Raw genomic sequence first — 14,492 nt, 5'->3', positions numbered from 1 at the left:
TGGAGGAGAGACAGCAGGCAGTCGTGGCCCTCGGAAGGGTAGCAAGCACCAGCTTTTGTGGCAGAATGGGAAGAGATGGGGAAATCCTCCCCACCTGCTTGGAGACACCTGGGGTGGAGAGGCCTCTGCATGACCCTGTTATGGAGGACTGCGCCCCTTGTTCCTGTCTGCTGCTGCTGCTGCTGCTGCAGTGTCCCCACCCCTGCAAAGCTCAGTGAAAGGAATGCCAGTGGGAAAGGTCGGTGTTAGGGCTCTGTTACTGAGACCCAGCCAAGTGCTGTGGAGAAACCTAAGGTTGGTCCAGGGAAGGAGGCAGGATTTCTGGTGAGAAACCCAGTCAGACAAACAACCTTGAGTTAGTTCAGGTTGGAAACGGGTGTTTTCAGGGTTCTGTAAAATGCACATGCAACACGAGGTGGTGAGGGAGGCCAGAGGGCTTGGGGAAACGAGAAGTAGGGCAGTTGGAGCCTTCCAGGTTTCAGCCTGCTAGGCTGGGGCATGCAGAAGACAAAAGCCTGGAAACTGAGTTGGGGAACACTGACACGACAAAGGCAGTTCAACAAGTTCAAAGTACATCTGTTTCCCAGTAGAAACAGGACATGTCCCAGTTCAGCAAGTGCCTTTAGTATAGAGGAAGAGTGAGCACTAAATGGATAGGAAGACGGCCCTTAGGGCCAACCACTGGAAAAGGATTGCGGGGGGGGGGGGGGGGTGCAGGATAAAAACATGGGAGCAGGTCCTTCCTTAGTGGCAGGGAAAAAGTCTTAGGGCCCTGTCAGTGCAAAGAAGGTGTAGCTCAAGTGTTGCCACAGTTGGGGTGTGACGTGACAACATCCCTAAATGGTGAACCTTGTCAAGGGATAACTAACGGCCAAGGAGCCTCCTGAGCTCTGCTCCGAGCAGCCAGCCTTCCACAGAAACTCAGGCCAGGCGGCCGGGACCAGGGTGGGGAGTGGGGTGAAGCTGTGCAGAGGCACAGCTTGGGGGCGCTGAGGATGGAAGCTGTGAAGAGACAAGTGCCGCCAAACGTTTTTGGAAATCTAGAAGACTTAAATTGGAAATCGAGAAAAATGAAAAGATCTTCCGCATTCCCACTACATCTGTGTAGGCACAGTTTGGTTTTTTCTTCCTGTCCTTTGCCTCCACTTGGAAGCCTGGGACCTGCTCAGTGATGCTGCCTGGGACGGGCAGAGCAGGGCCTGGGAATCGGAAGGCCTGGGTAGGACTTGCAGCTTGGCCCCCACACTGAGCTGTAATCCCCAGGCGGGGTCTGCTGTGGCTTGGAAAGTCCTCGGGAACAGCTTGGCCTTCTCAACCAGGCTCTCAATAGCATCCTGCAGTTGTTCAGGCCTCTGACTGGCTTCCTTGGCCCTCAGACCAGTACAGCCAGTTCTTCCCCTCCGCCGGCCCAGTGCCCTGGGAGGCCCAGGCAGCCTTTGAAATAACACAAGGCCCTGGGCTCATTTGCTCAGAGAAGAAAGTAGGGGTTGGCCTCCACAAGATTAGGAGGCAGCAGCTGGGGGAGAAGGATTTATATTATTGAGAGTATACATTTGATGGAGCCCAAAGCTCAGAAAAGTATAGCAACCAGCCTAAGGTCACACAGTAAATTGGTGCTGGGGCCAGTCCATGAGCAGTGAGTTGGGGGCCACGAAAGCCTCCAAAGGAAGGGCCTAGAGCTGCCAGGCTATAAAGATGAATGGTGTAAAGTTCCTGGGGTGCAGGGGCTCCCATTTTACAGGTGATGTCATAGCGGTGAACCTGACCCACCAAGTCCCTGTCCAGTGGGTGGCCCCAGGTGGAGGAGTGAGTGGGAGAAGGTCTCCAGTCACCTGGCAGCTGCATCACAGGAAGACCTAGTACCATTGGCCAATATTATGGGTGGGGATGCTTCAGTTTCTGCGGCCCCTGTGGGCCCACAGGACTACAGTTCCCAGGGGCACCTGCTCCAGGCTGTCGGCCCCTAGCCAAAGTTGGCTTGCAATCTGACCATCCCTCTCGAAAGGTCACTTCAGAGCTCCTTGAGGGACAGCAACAGGGGGAGCTCAGAGCAACTCGGCTTTGGTAGGGGGTGGGGTGGGGGCACTTGCCCTGCCTCAGGTGACATATCCCATACCACCCTCTGGGACTCAGGGTCCTGGTCCCCCTTCTCTCAGATGCCCAGTGTCCTCTGCTACTTGTACCTCTTCTGTTTGGGGCACACTGACTCTCAACTCCCAGCCCTTCAGCCTACGGGGGGGTCCTGTCCCGTCTTGCCACAACATGTGGCCTCCCCACCAGAGTCCAGCTAATGACAGCGCCCCAGTGTAGGGCCACTATGGAAGCTTGACCAGAGGTCACCCATCTTGTGATTCGCAGTCTCTGGGCAAATGTCTAAAGCAACCAAGCTGCTCTGATGAAGGCTGGGCCTCCTGACATCTGCCCCATTTACACCTCCTAAAGCCAACTCTCCTCCTGCTGCATCTGTCTCTGATCCTGCAGAAGGCAGGGACGGGACAGAAAACAGAAGACCCCACTGTGTGAGTCCTGGAGGAAATGGGTCAGCACAGGGCTGTGAATGAGCCAGGCTGGGCTTGGCCAGGCCCTGTATGGAGCTCGGCCTGTTCTCCCCAGCCCTCTCCCCTCTCCTCCTCTCACCCCTAAAATAGCTCTCAGCTGTTAGGCCAAGACCCTCCCACTTAGGGGGGAGGTGGAGCATGCTGCCCGGAGCCCGGCTTTAAATCACCAGGCGCCTGGGGATCTTCACTCCCTAGCTGGAGGCACTGCTCAGGCCGTCTGTCCACCCAGCCACCAGTGAGTCCGGCCCGCCCTCCTGCAGCCATGTCTCGGCCCCTGTCAGACCAGGAGAAGAGGAAGCAAATCAGCGTGCGTGGCCTGGCCGGCGTGGAGAATGTGACCGACCTGAAGAAGAACTTCAACCGGCACCTACATTTTACACTCGTAAAGGACCGCAATGTGGCCACCCCGCGAGACTACTACTTTGCACTGGCCCACACTGTTCGTGACCACCTCGTTGGCCGCTGGATCCGCACGCAACAGTACTACTATGAGAAGGACCCCAAGGTGCTGCTTGGGACGCCTGGGCGAGGGGCCCTGGCAGGGAGCTGGGAGTTCTTGACCAAGTGGTGGCCCCTTCCCAGGGTCAGGGTTTTCTGCAGCAAAATAAAGGGTCACTCCAGGTTTCTGAGGTTGGGGAATCCAGGGGTGCTAGGTGCAATGGGTGCAGGGGCAACCCAGGGGGAAGAAACCGGGAAGAGAAGCAGATGGGGGGTGCTCAGGTCAGAAGGGCTGGTTGCAGAGGCCCAGCGCCCACTCAGAGTGGAGGGGCTGCTGGTGGGCAGGAAGACTTGTGGCCTGGGTTAGACTAGAAGTGGAAGAACGCGTCACTGAACATGTGTGTGGTGTGTCTGGGCAGCGGGTAGTGCTCCACTGGGGCTGTGGGATCAAGTGTCTTTTGGGGTCATCAGTAAAGGTCAGCAATCTGACACTCCGGGGCAGGGATGGGGGAGGGGCAGATGGGTGGGGCAGGGAGGGGACCCAGAAAACCAGGAGACCAGGTCCCATCCATATCCTGGATCCTGGCGCCTCTCCGTCCCCTTCTTGGGGCTGAGGCTTGAGGGCCAAGGGGAACCAGGCACTACAAAGATGGGAGGTGGCTGACTCTCACTGTGAGTCATTGCATGACCTTGAGCAAATGACTTTTTCTCTGAGTTTGGCCTTCCCCTTTCAGGGAGTCCTTGGAGGTACTTATCTATGTCCTGACTCCCTGCTGGGCTGTTGGGAGGCTTGTATGCGATGGGAAGGGTTCCCACTTTGCCCAAGCACCTCAATGCCTGATGTAGATATGGCTAGCCCCGTTTTCCAGATAAGGAAACAGGCTCAGAGAGGAAAAGTGATTTGTCCAAAGTCAGAGGAAATGCTGGGACCAGAACCTTACCTGTTGGTCCCAAAGCCTGGGATGGAGAGAAAGAAAATGGAGACAGAGCTGGGATGCTGGTGACAGAGCTGGGATGCTAGTGACAGAGCTGGGATGCTGGATAACTTGGAGTAGGGCAGAAGGTGTGAGAGGTGTAGGCCCAGCTGGGCCCAGCTGAGTGCCGGTTGGCAGCACTCATGCCCTCCCTCTGGCCATCTGTCTCTCTGGCAGAGGATCTACTACCTGTCTCTGGAGTTCTACATGGGCCGTACGCTGCAGAACACCATGGTGAACCTGGCCTTGGAGAATGCCTGTGATGAGGCTGTCTACCAGGTGTGAGGAAGGTGGCGGTGGGGCAAACCTTAGGGATTGGGGATTCGCCGGCTGGCCCTTGACCCTGACTGCTGCCATCCTCTGGCCCCTCTAGCTGGGCCTGGACATGGAGGAGCTGGAGGAAATCGAGGAAGACGCGGGCCTGGGCAATGGGGGACTGGGCCGGCTGGCAGGTAAGTAGGCAGGGTGGCAGGGAACAGGGTGGGCAGAATCGGGTTCTTTTGTGCTGGGTCCCTGACACCCACCTCCATGCCCACCCCTAGCCTGCTTTCTGGACTCCATGGCAACACTGGGCCTGGCTGCCTATGGCTACGGGATCCGCTATGAGTTTGGAATTTTTAACCAGAAGATCTGCGGGGGCTGGCAGGTGAGCAGCCTTGGGCCCTGATTTTGTGGGGACCCTCATTTGCTCTTCCATCTCTGGATAGACCCAGAACCAGCTCCAGCCTTGATGAAAAGCATCCTTGCCCCTTCCCGCTGGCCCCCAAACCAGCTGGTCACTCCTGGAACAGGTGGTTCATACCTGTGGAACCTCTTGAACTCCCATACACATATGTTCCACTGGATATCCCACCAGACCAGGGGCTCACCCCAGAGCCTTTAATTTACACCCTGTATAGGACACACCAGGGGCACTGCTCCTGTCCTCCCTGCCACCCATGCTGGTGTGAATCTGGGTCTAATGCTTCCTTCCTTTCTTCCCTGACCTGCCTTGGGATCAGATGGAGGAGGCTGATGACTGGCTTCGCTATGGCAACGCCTGGGAGAAGGCCCGACCCGAGTTCACGTTGCCTGTGCACTTCTACGGCCGAGTGGAGCACACCAGCGAGGGGCCTAAGTGGGTGGATACACAGGTGAAGACAAAGCCAGGGAATGCCAGGAGGACCCAGCCAGGGGGGAGGGGAGGAGGAGGCATCTAGATGAAACAGGGAGATAAGGGAAAGACCCTGGAGGCTACTGGACCCAATGCTATTTTACAATTGAGGACACTAAGGCTCAGAGAGGTTAAGTGACTTACTTGAGGTCACACAGCGGGAGCCAGGAGACAGGATCAGAAGGGAGCCAGGCCAAGTGCAGAGACTGGGAGGAAGAGAGAGACTGCTCTGCTCCACCAGTTTTCCCTCCCCTGACCTGGCTCCTCTTCACCCCACAACTCATCAAAGAATAATCATAGTGACTTGACTTCCCCACACATCTGAGCTGGAGGCTTGACAGGAAGCAAAGCAACAGGCCAGAAAGGGGAGAGGGGAGCAAATCAAAGCCTTGAGGGGAGGATTGACTTGTTCAAGGTCACATAGCAAGTTTGACTGAGCCCTAAAGCCAGTCTAGGTGTCCGAATCCCAGCTCAGTCAGTCTTCTTGCTGTGGCTGCAGGCCGTCAGCCTCCAGATGGCTGCACAGAAACCTCTAGGCTTTCAGAACTGGGCATTTGTTCTGCTGTCATCCACACTAAGGTCCAACAGAGACTCTGGCTGCCCGCCTAGCTGTCGGCTCTTGGGCCAGACCCTCCCCTCTCTGAGCTGCAGCTTCCACTTGGCTCCAACTGGGGCTACTTAGTGTTGGGGAGGGAGGAGTGGCTATGTCCCCGGCCCAGTGGTAGCAAGAAGTTATTGGCAGCAATCATTGATGTTTGCTAATTGTGGGAGGTGGGGCCAGCAGTAGTCACTGCTAATTAGCCCTGTGGTCAACCAGGCATAAGCCCCTTGGATGGACTTGACCTCTGTGACCCCTCTACCCAGGCCCTGGGATCCCCCAGCCCTTTTATGAGTTCAGAGTGTTCTCAAGGTTGTGCTCAGGCCAGGCAGGCCACTCACCCCATCACTGCAGAGTAGCCACCAACAGGGGCGCTGGGCTTGTCATTGACTCCTCCTGTAATCCTCACGACAGCCCAGTAAGTGGGGGGCGGGCTGGAGGTATGGGAGACACTGGAGGTGTCCTCTTTTTTTTTTTTTTTTTTTTAGTTATAGTCAACATTCAGTATTATTTTATATTAGTTTGAGGTGTACAGCATAGTGGTTAGACATTTATATAATTTATGCAGTGATCCCCCCATTAGTCTAGTACCCACTTGGCACTATACATATTTGTTGCAACATTATTGACTATATTCCCTATGCTGTACATTATATCCAAGTGACTATTTTGTAATTACCAATTTGTATTTCTCAATCCCTTCACCTTTTCACTGAGCCCCCCAACCCTCTCCTATCTAGTAACCATTAGTTTGTTCTCTGTATCTATGATTTTGTTTCTATTTTGTTTGTTCTTTAGATTCCACATACAAGTGAGATCATACGGTATCTGTCTTTCTCTGCCTGACTTATTTCACTTAGCATAATACCCTCTAAGTCCATCCATGTTGTCACAATGGGGGTGTCTTCTCTGCATGGATGAGGTCCAAGAGAGGCTGAGGGGTTTGCTTGTGGTCGCTCAGAACTGGGACTAGACCCTGGGGTTGGGAGTTGGTGGAGTGCAGGGACAAAGCCTGGAGTTCCAGCTCTCGGGGCCCCACAACTCAGGCACCGCAGATGTCCAGCTCCTTACACCATACCCGCTGCCCCTGCAGGTGGTTCTGGCCCTGCCTTACGACACTCCCGTGCCTGGTTACCGCAACAACTTCGTCAACACCATGCGCCTGTGGTCTGCCAAGGCCCCCAACGACTTCAACCTCAAGGACTGTGAGTTCAGCCGCCAGTAGTTAGCAGCCCCACCCACTCCAAGCCATGCTCAGGCCAAGCCTGACCCTGTCCCCACTTTTGTCCCTCAGTCAATGTTGGTGGCTACATCCAGGCTGTGCTAGATCGCAACCTGGCGGAGAACATCTCTCGTGTCCTGTACCCCAACGACAACGTATGTCATCCCCGGGGCTTGGGGTAGGAAGCCTGTGTGCATGGGAGAAGGCAGGAGAGGGGAGGGACATTCTCTGGTGCCCTAGTCACACCCAGGGCATATTGCTGTCCCCTGTGTGTCCTGTTAGTCCCCCTTGTTAAGTAGGAGGATGCCTGAGTCCTGGGGCAGCAGGTTAGGATGGGGACTTTGGAGAAGCTGTTCCCTGGTGATGCCCACGATACTCCTGGTCTGTGTGCCCGTCTCCTGACACTATCCCAATCACTACTTCTTGGGAGATGGGGGCAGCTGAGGACCTGAGGGGCTTGGGGTGGTTGGAGTCTCTCCTGGCCACACCCACAGTCGTGTTAGACCACGCCCACCACCTTGACTCCGCCCTACCTTACATTGTCCCCAGTTCTTTGAGGGGAAGGAGCTTCGGCTGAAGCAAGAGTACTTTGTAGTGGCTGCTACCCTCCAGGACATCATCCGCCGCTTCAAGTCCTCCAAGTTTGGCTGCCGGGACCCTGTGCGCACCAGCTTCGATGCTTTCCCAGATAAGGTACCAGGCCTCAGGGAGGCCGCCCTCTCTGCCTGCTGTGATATGGGCCACACTTTCCTTTCCAGCCTCAGCCTGCCCGCACATTTTATAGACGGGGAAGTGGAGGCTGACCGCGGGGTGTGTGTGTGAGGGTGACCTGCTCCGGATCCTCAATCAACAGCAACAAAACCTGGGCTTCCCTCTTCCGATTGCCCCACAGCTGGCCCATAAGAGCCTCCATCACCAGCTCAGCCCTACAACCATGCCAGGCCCTTGGAGGGGACTCTGAAGGAGCAAAGGACAGTAACCACAGCCTTGGTTTGGAGCCCAGACTGATTCTCTGCCTGCCCCCTCCCCCCCACAACAGGTGGCCATCCAGCTCAATGACACGCACCCCTCCTTGGCCATCCCCGAGCTGATGAGGATTCTGGTTGACCTGGAGCGGCTGGATTGGGACAAGGTGGGCTCCAGGACCCCTCTACCCCGCCTGACTCGCTCCGCCTCAGGGTTCCCTTCCCAGTTTGGGGAGTGGAAAGATGTGAGTGGACGCCCCACTTAGCAGACAGAGGCCAGAGGGCGCGTCTCCTAGGACTTGGCACCGCAAAGGCAGGGCCTGGCTCCTGGCTGCTCAGTGTGTGTGGAGAGCTATAGGGCTTAGGCCTGGGGTCCTGACCCCTTTCCCTCTGCCAGGCATGGGACGTGACGGTGAAGACCTGTGCCTACACCAACCACACGGTGCTGCCGGAGGCCCTGGAGCGCTGGCCTGTGCACCTCTTGGAGACGCTGCTGCCGCGGCACCTCCAGATCATCTATGAGATCAACCAGCGCTTCCTTAACGTGAGCGGAGGCGGCATGGGCAGCGTGGGGCCTGAGACGCTAGTGCGGACGGCTCTGGGCAGAGCTCTGTGGGTATGGGGCTGGGGACCCGGTTCCTGCGTCCTTGTCCTAGCTCTGGGCTCTTCCGGCACAGCGGGTGGCAGCCGCGTTCCCAGGGGACATAGACCGGCTGCGGCGCATGTCCCTTGTGGAGGAGGGCGCTGTGAAGCGCATCAACATGGCCCACCTATGCATCGCCGGGTCGCACGCTGTCAATGGCGTCGCTCGCATCCACTCTGAGATCCTCAAGAAGACCATGTGAGACCCCCGCCCCTCCCGCTGGGCCCCGCCCACTCCAAACCTCTGTCACATGTAGGCCCGTCCCCTCACTGCTCCGCACCACTGACCACTTCCTCGGTGGCATCACTTTAACAAGCACCGGAGCCTTGATGTCCAGTCCAGTCCCCAGATGACACCCGTTACACCAGCATCACCCCTCACCCCCAGGCCCCTTTCATCAAGAAACCAAGATAGGGACCCCCAGAAAGAGGCCTTCATCCTACAGGGGTGAGTGGTGACCCCCAAAACTCTATCCTGCAGCTTCAAGGACTTCTACGAGCTGGAGCCTCATAAGTTCCAGAATAAGACCAACGGCATTACACCTCGGCGCTGGCTGGTTATGTGTAACCCTGGGCTGGCAGAGGTCATTGCTGAGGTAAGAGGTCACTGTCTGGCCAGTAGGGGTCAACATGGGTCACTGCAGGGATCCGCTGGGTATGGTTGTGTAGCTGGTTCACTGTAGGGTGCCCAGTGAGGGCTGAAATCCTTGCTATACTTTGTTCTCCAAGCCTTGCATGCAGGAGGAAGGGAACCATTTTTCTATTTGCATGAGGATGTCCTATGAGCTAATGGAGGCTCTGCCTCGGAAGGTCAACCTGGTGGAGTTCACAGTCTAATGGAGGATGTCATCAATAGGTCACATCTAAAGTGAGACTGGCAGGGGACAGAGATTGGGAGCAGGGCTCGAGGTCATTGCCTGTATGAGGAAAAGGCCAGGAAGAAGGTCTCCCGGGGTCAGTTCAAGGTCGGGAGGGGAGGAAGATGGACATTTACAGAGCTGGAGAAGGAGGAGCTGTCTGCAGTGAACAGGGTTTGACTGACTTGGAAAGGGACTCCTCTGTGAAGGAGGACAGAGAGGGACATGGGCCTGAGAGCTTCTTCCCACAGCGCATCGGGGAAGACTACATCTCAGACCTGGACCAGCTGCGCAAATTGCTCTCCTATGTAGATGACGAAACCTTTATTCGAGATGTGGCCAAAGTGAAGCAGGTGAGGCGCACCCTAACCTGGGACCCCTGTGCCAGGCCTGGAGCAGAGAGGCCTGGAAGGCCTGAAGTCCAGGTCAGCAATGGCCGATAGAGCTCATCTCTCCTGCAACTTCAGTCCACTGGTAGAAGTTGTGTGGAGTCCATGGTGGGAAAGCATCAGACCTCACTGGAAGGGTGCTGACATTGATTAGCAATGTCTGCCCTGATGCTGGAGTGGATGAATACGGCATGTGAGCCCTCTATACTCTACCTTCCTGGGAAAGAAAGAAGACTGTAGGATTTCCTGAGGCTGAGGCCTATTGGTGAGCTCTCCCCTCTCCCCTGCCTTTAGGAAAACAAATTGAAGTTCTCTGCGTATCTAGAGAAGGAATACAAAGTGCGTATCAATCCCAACTCACTATTCGACGTCCAGGTGAAGCGGATTCATGAGTACAAACGCCAGCTCCTCAACTGCCTCCATATCATCACCCTGTACAACCGTGAGTGGCAGGGACTCCCCTCTGTCTCCTGGTTCTTCCCACTGTGTACCTCGCAGCATACTGCATGCCTCCTGGTCAACACCTCCTTTGTCCTCAGGACAACTCTTGGGACATGGAATTATCCCCGTTTCACAGATAGGCAAACTGAGGCTCAGAGATGGGGAATGGACAGATCTGAGGTCACATAGCAAGTGATTACCCAAGTCAGACCTATTGTCTCCCCTCCTGGACCCTGGCTGGATGGTACGGTCAGGAGCTACTGCCCGGAGAGAAAACCCAGCTCACTTCATCCTTCTCTTTCTCCACAGGCATCAAGAAGGAACCCAATAAGTTTGTCGTGCCTCGGACTGTGATGATTGGGGGGAAGGTGAGAAGCTGGGCTACAGACCATTGCTCTGGTCCTTTGATATCTAGGTTGAGGTCAGCCGTGGCTGGGTTGCAGGATGAGAGTAGGGGGCTGGACCATGGAGCTGACTGCAGACTATGCCCCCATAGGCTGCCCCTGGGTACCACATGGCCAAGATGATCATCAAACTCATCACGTCCATTGGGGATGTGGTCAACCATGACCCGGTGGTGGGAGACCGACTCCGCGTGATCTTCCTGGAGAACTACCGAGTCTCGCTGGCTGAGAAAGGTGCGGTGCTGCCAGTGGGGACAGTAGAGAGGCTCTGATTAGTTCAGTGCCCGAAAGAGGTATTAGTCACCTCTTCCTGGGGTACTTGCACTTTAAAGAAGAATCTTGAGAGGGCGATGCTTAAGCCACCAGGATGCCCTTGGAATGGTGGAGTTTCTGGCTGGATGGGTGAAATTACAGAAGAGATGGGCCTTGTTGGTGTCCGTCAAATCACACAATGGAGCAGAGTCGGGGGAGTCTACGTTAGACCCCAGCTGTTCAAGAATCAGCAAGAGGTGGGGGTGGGGTGAGGGAGAGACTCATTTGGTGAAGACTGGAGGGTTGGGGTGGAGGGGACTCTGAATCTAGCTATGCCTTGGGCCAGCCTAACTCCAGCGTCCCCTGCTTGGGTGGGACTCTTCCCAGCGCTAAACTTGTCCCCCTGCTGCCACCCCATAGTGATCCCGGCCGCTGACCTCTCTGAGCAGATCTCCACTGCGGGCACTGAGGCCTCAGGCACTGGCAACATGAAGTTTATGCTCAATGGAGCTTTGACTATTGGCACCATGGACGGGGCCAACGTGGAGATGGCAGAAGAGGCAGGAGAGGAGAACTTCTTTATCTTTGGCATGCGGGTGGACGACGTGGACAGGCTTGACCAGAGAGGGTATGGGGGTGAAGGGCTCCAAAGTTCAGTCCGTGGGCAGGACACACCAAAGTGTGGTCGCTGGAGGGTAGGCCTTAGAGCAAGAGGCGTGCCTAGGAAGGCTGGTCCAGGCGATACAAGGCCATAGTTATGCCATTGGGATTCTGGAAAACTCTTGAGGAATAAGGTTAATAAAATGGGAAAAGAAAGAAGTAACACAGAACTGAGGGAAGAGGAAGAGAATATTATATCAATCCTAAGAGATAATATTATTTCTGGAATTGGAAGTAAAATTAAATTCTTAGCTCCCTGGCAGCCATGGCAAAAATTCTGGCACTATGAGGAGACATTTTTCTGGCACTCTATTCTTAAACATTTATTTTAAATCATGATTTCTCTTATCATAAAAGCAATAATGCTCATTAATTGGAAAATACAAAACCACAGAGAATAAAATAACTGTCATCCATAATTTCATTATCGAGACTAAAAGGGACAATTCTCTTTTTCTACATATGTTTACATATATATGTACATGTGGATAGTTTTTAGAAGTTGGGAGTAATATGTGTACAATTTTGAATCCTGATCTCTTATTTAACATTGGAGAGGCATTTTTCATGTCATTAGTCTTCAAAAATATTTCAAATGTTTGTATAGTGTTCTACCCTATGGACATCCTATAACTTATTTAACCAGCTCCATATGGTTAGACATTGAGGTTGATTTCTCCTATTAGCATAAATATTACTGTAATGATCAACTTTTACATCTCTGTCCACATCTCTTGTTATTTCCTTAAGATAATTATTAGAAGGGACTATTTCTGAGACAAAAAGTATGAGTTCTTAAGGCTCTTGATCCATATTGCCAAATTGCTTTCCTGGAAGTTGGTACTAGTTTACACCCCCCACCAACAGTTTATGAGAATTGGCAGTAATTATTGAAAGACTTTGTCCTGTGCAGCTTGACTAAAAGTTCAGACTTGGTCTTTTGGACAGGAGGGAAATGGCAAATGTTTTGCGCAAGATCTAACATGTTCAGCACTAAGCTCCAGAAGAACAATTTTGGCTGCAGGATGGAGACTGGACTAGAGGGGACAAAGTGCAGGTGGGAGACCAGTGTGGGGGGTGACACCATAATGCTGCAGCAGGCCAGTGCCGGGGATAGGGAATAAGGACATTGTTGAGGAAGTAGCTTTGGTTTCTGGTTGGAAGAGGGGAGGGAAGGAAAGAGATGAGACTGGCCTTGGGGGCAGTTTTGAACCCTGGTGGCTGAGGGATGGATTGTGCTGCCTTAGAAAGTGGAACACTGGAGGAAAGCTTGTGCCAAACATAGCCACAAGCCCAGTCTGAGTTTAAGGACATTCCTGAGTATACACCTGTTGGCTCCTCCTGGAGCCCGAAGGCGAGGCCAGGATTGAACTTCGGATAGTGGAAGAGAAAGCCACTCACGGAGGAAACACACTAGTTAGGAGACAGTGGCGTGTGGGAGGGCGAGCACTTGGTTTGGGCCTTGGCTTTGACACTTCTTATCTGCCCTCTCCAGGCCTCAATTTCCTCATCCATATAATGGGGATAAAAGGCCGAGCAGAGAAGGGAGAGAGCCTCCAGGGAAGGAACTCCTATGGCAGCTGTGGGGAGGGCTGACCATACGGCTTGGGACTTCCAGGACTTTTTCTGGAGGAGGAGCCAGGACTCCCTTTCCGGACGCTGACCACAGCTCTTCCCTGCAGGTACAACGCGCAGGAGTACTATGACCGAATTCCCGAGCTTCGGCAGATCATCGAGCAGCTGAGCAGTGGCTTCTTTTCCCCTAAACAGCCCGACCTGTTCAAGGACATTGTGCACATGCTCATGCACCATGACCGGTGAGCTGGCTGACCAGGGATGGTGCAGGTGGGGCTGCTGGGCTGAACAGGGCTTGGCACAGTGGGGCGGCTGGAAAGGGGTCGTGGGCAGTTGGGACTGGCTCCCTTGAAGCAGCATCACTCTCCAGGCCCCCAGAAGTCCACTGGGAAAGGATGGGCTCGGCCCTTCCCCTGATGGAGCTTCCTGCCTTTCCATTCCCCTCCAGGTTTAAAGTCTTTGCAGATTATGAAGACTATATTAAATGCCAGGAGAAAGTCAGTGCCCTGTACAAGGTAAAGGGTCCTGGGCCGGCGGGGGCTGGCAGGGCTTTGGTGGCCCTGGCTGGGATGAGGCAGAAGGTGGGGATCCCACTGGCAGAGTGAACCCAGAGCTCCCTTTTGGTCTGTAGAACCCGAGAGAGTGGACGCGGATGGTGATCAGGAACATAGCCACCTCCGGCAAGTTCTCCAGTGACCGCACCATTGCCCAGTATGCCCGGGAGATCTGGGGCGTAGAGCCCTCCCGCCAACGTCTGCCAGCCCCTGATGAGATGATGTGAGCCTCCAGACCAGACAGCAAAACAGTCCGAGTCTGTTTGCAATCCCTTAGCCCTGGTTCCTCATCCAGAGAGTGGGGTACTGGAGTTAGATCTTTAAGCCTCTTCCTGAAACCCTCATTTCCCCCCCAGCCTTGAGGTCCCAGTGTCCAGAGTGACTGAGGACACTGCTCCCATCCTGTCCTCGGGCTCCCTGTCCCCTCCTACTTATGGGTCTGATCAACTGCACCCCTCGCCAATAAATTGATTCTCCTTGGTAGCACCCTTAACGCCTCTTTCTGTTGGGAAATATTTTTAGCTCTGGGCCAGCACAACAGCAGCTGCCTTAGCCCCACCCACAGCAGGTGCGTCCCCTCGGTAGTAGGGAGCGGCCCGTGGGGGCGGGGCCCTGGACTCTCAGCCCCCTTCCCAGCGTCACCCTCCACGCCTCTCTTCCCAGTGCTGTGTCCATACTAGGTCAGCGGCCTGCCAGGCTGGCCGGGGGCGGGGCATCCGCCTGGGTGGGTCCCACAGGAGCTGGGAGCCGGGACTTGGACAGAGGCCTCCGGGACTACCGAAGATCCACTGTCGGGGGCGGGATCAGGAG

At 54.8% G+C, this 14,492-nt stretch overlaps 1 protein-coding gene across 1 annotated transcript; it reads left to right on the top strand.

The window, feature by feature from the left end:
* The first annotated feature begins 2,730 nt into the window (after window positions 1-2,730).
* On the top strand, window positions 2,731-14,168 carry PYGM (glycogen phosphorylase, muscle associated). Its single transcript, XM_019737889.3, has 20 exons — window positions 2,731-3,063; window positions 4,148-4,249; window positions 4,344-4,422; window positions 4,513-4,616; window positions 4,972-5,103; window positions 6,815-6,926; window positions 7,016-7,098; window positions 7,493-7,636; window positions 7,983-8,075; window positions 8,306-8,452; window positions 8,586-8,749; window positions 9,032-9,146; window positions 9,659-9,760; window positions 10,091-10,238; window positions 10,547-10,605; window positions 10,734-10,875; window positions 11,314-11,521; window positions 13,236-13,370; window positions 13,577-13,643; window positions 13,760-14,168. The coding sequence occupies exons 1-20, from the start codon at window positions 2,821-2,823 to the stop codon at window positions 13,907-13,909; spliced, it is 2,529 nt and encodes an 842-aa protein (XP_019593448.1). The 5' UTR covers window positions 2,731-2,820; the 3' UTR covers window positions 13,910-14,168.
* The last annotated feature ends 324 nt before the right edge of the window (window positions 14,169-14,492 follow it).

This window comes from Rhinolophus sinicus, chromosome 14 (assembly GCF_057876585.1).
Source record: "Rhinolophus sinicus isolate RSI-liver-muscle chromosome 14, RSI-T2T, whole genome shotgun sequence".
NCBI lineage: Eukaryota > Metazoa > Chordata > Mammalia > Chiroptera > Rhinolophidae > Rhinolophus > Rhinolophus sinicus.
The sequence above is the reverse complement of the archived record's forward strand: the minus strand, read 5'-3'. Positions and strand labels throughout refer to the sequence as shown.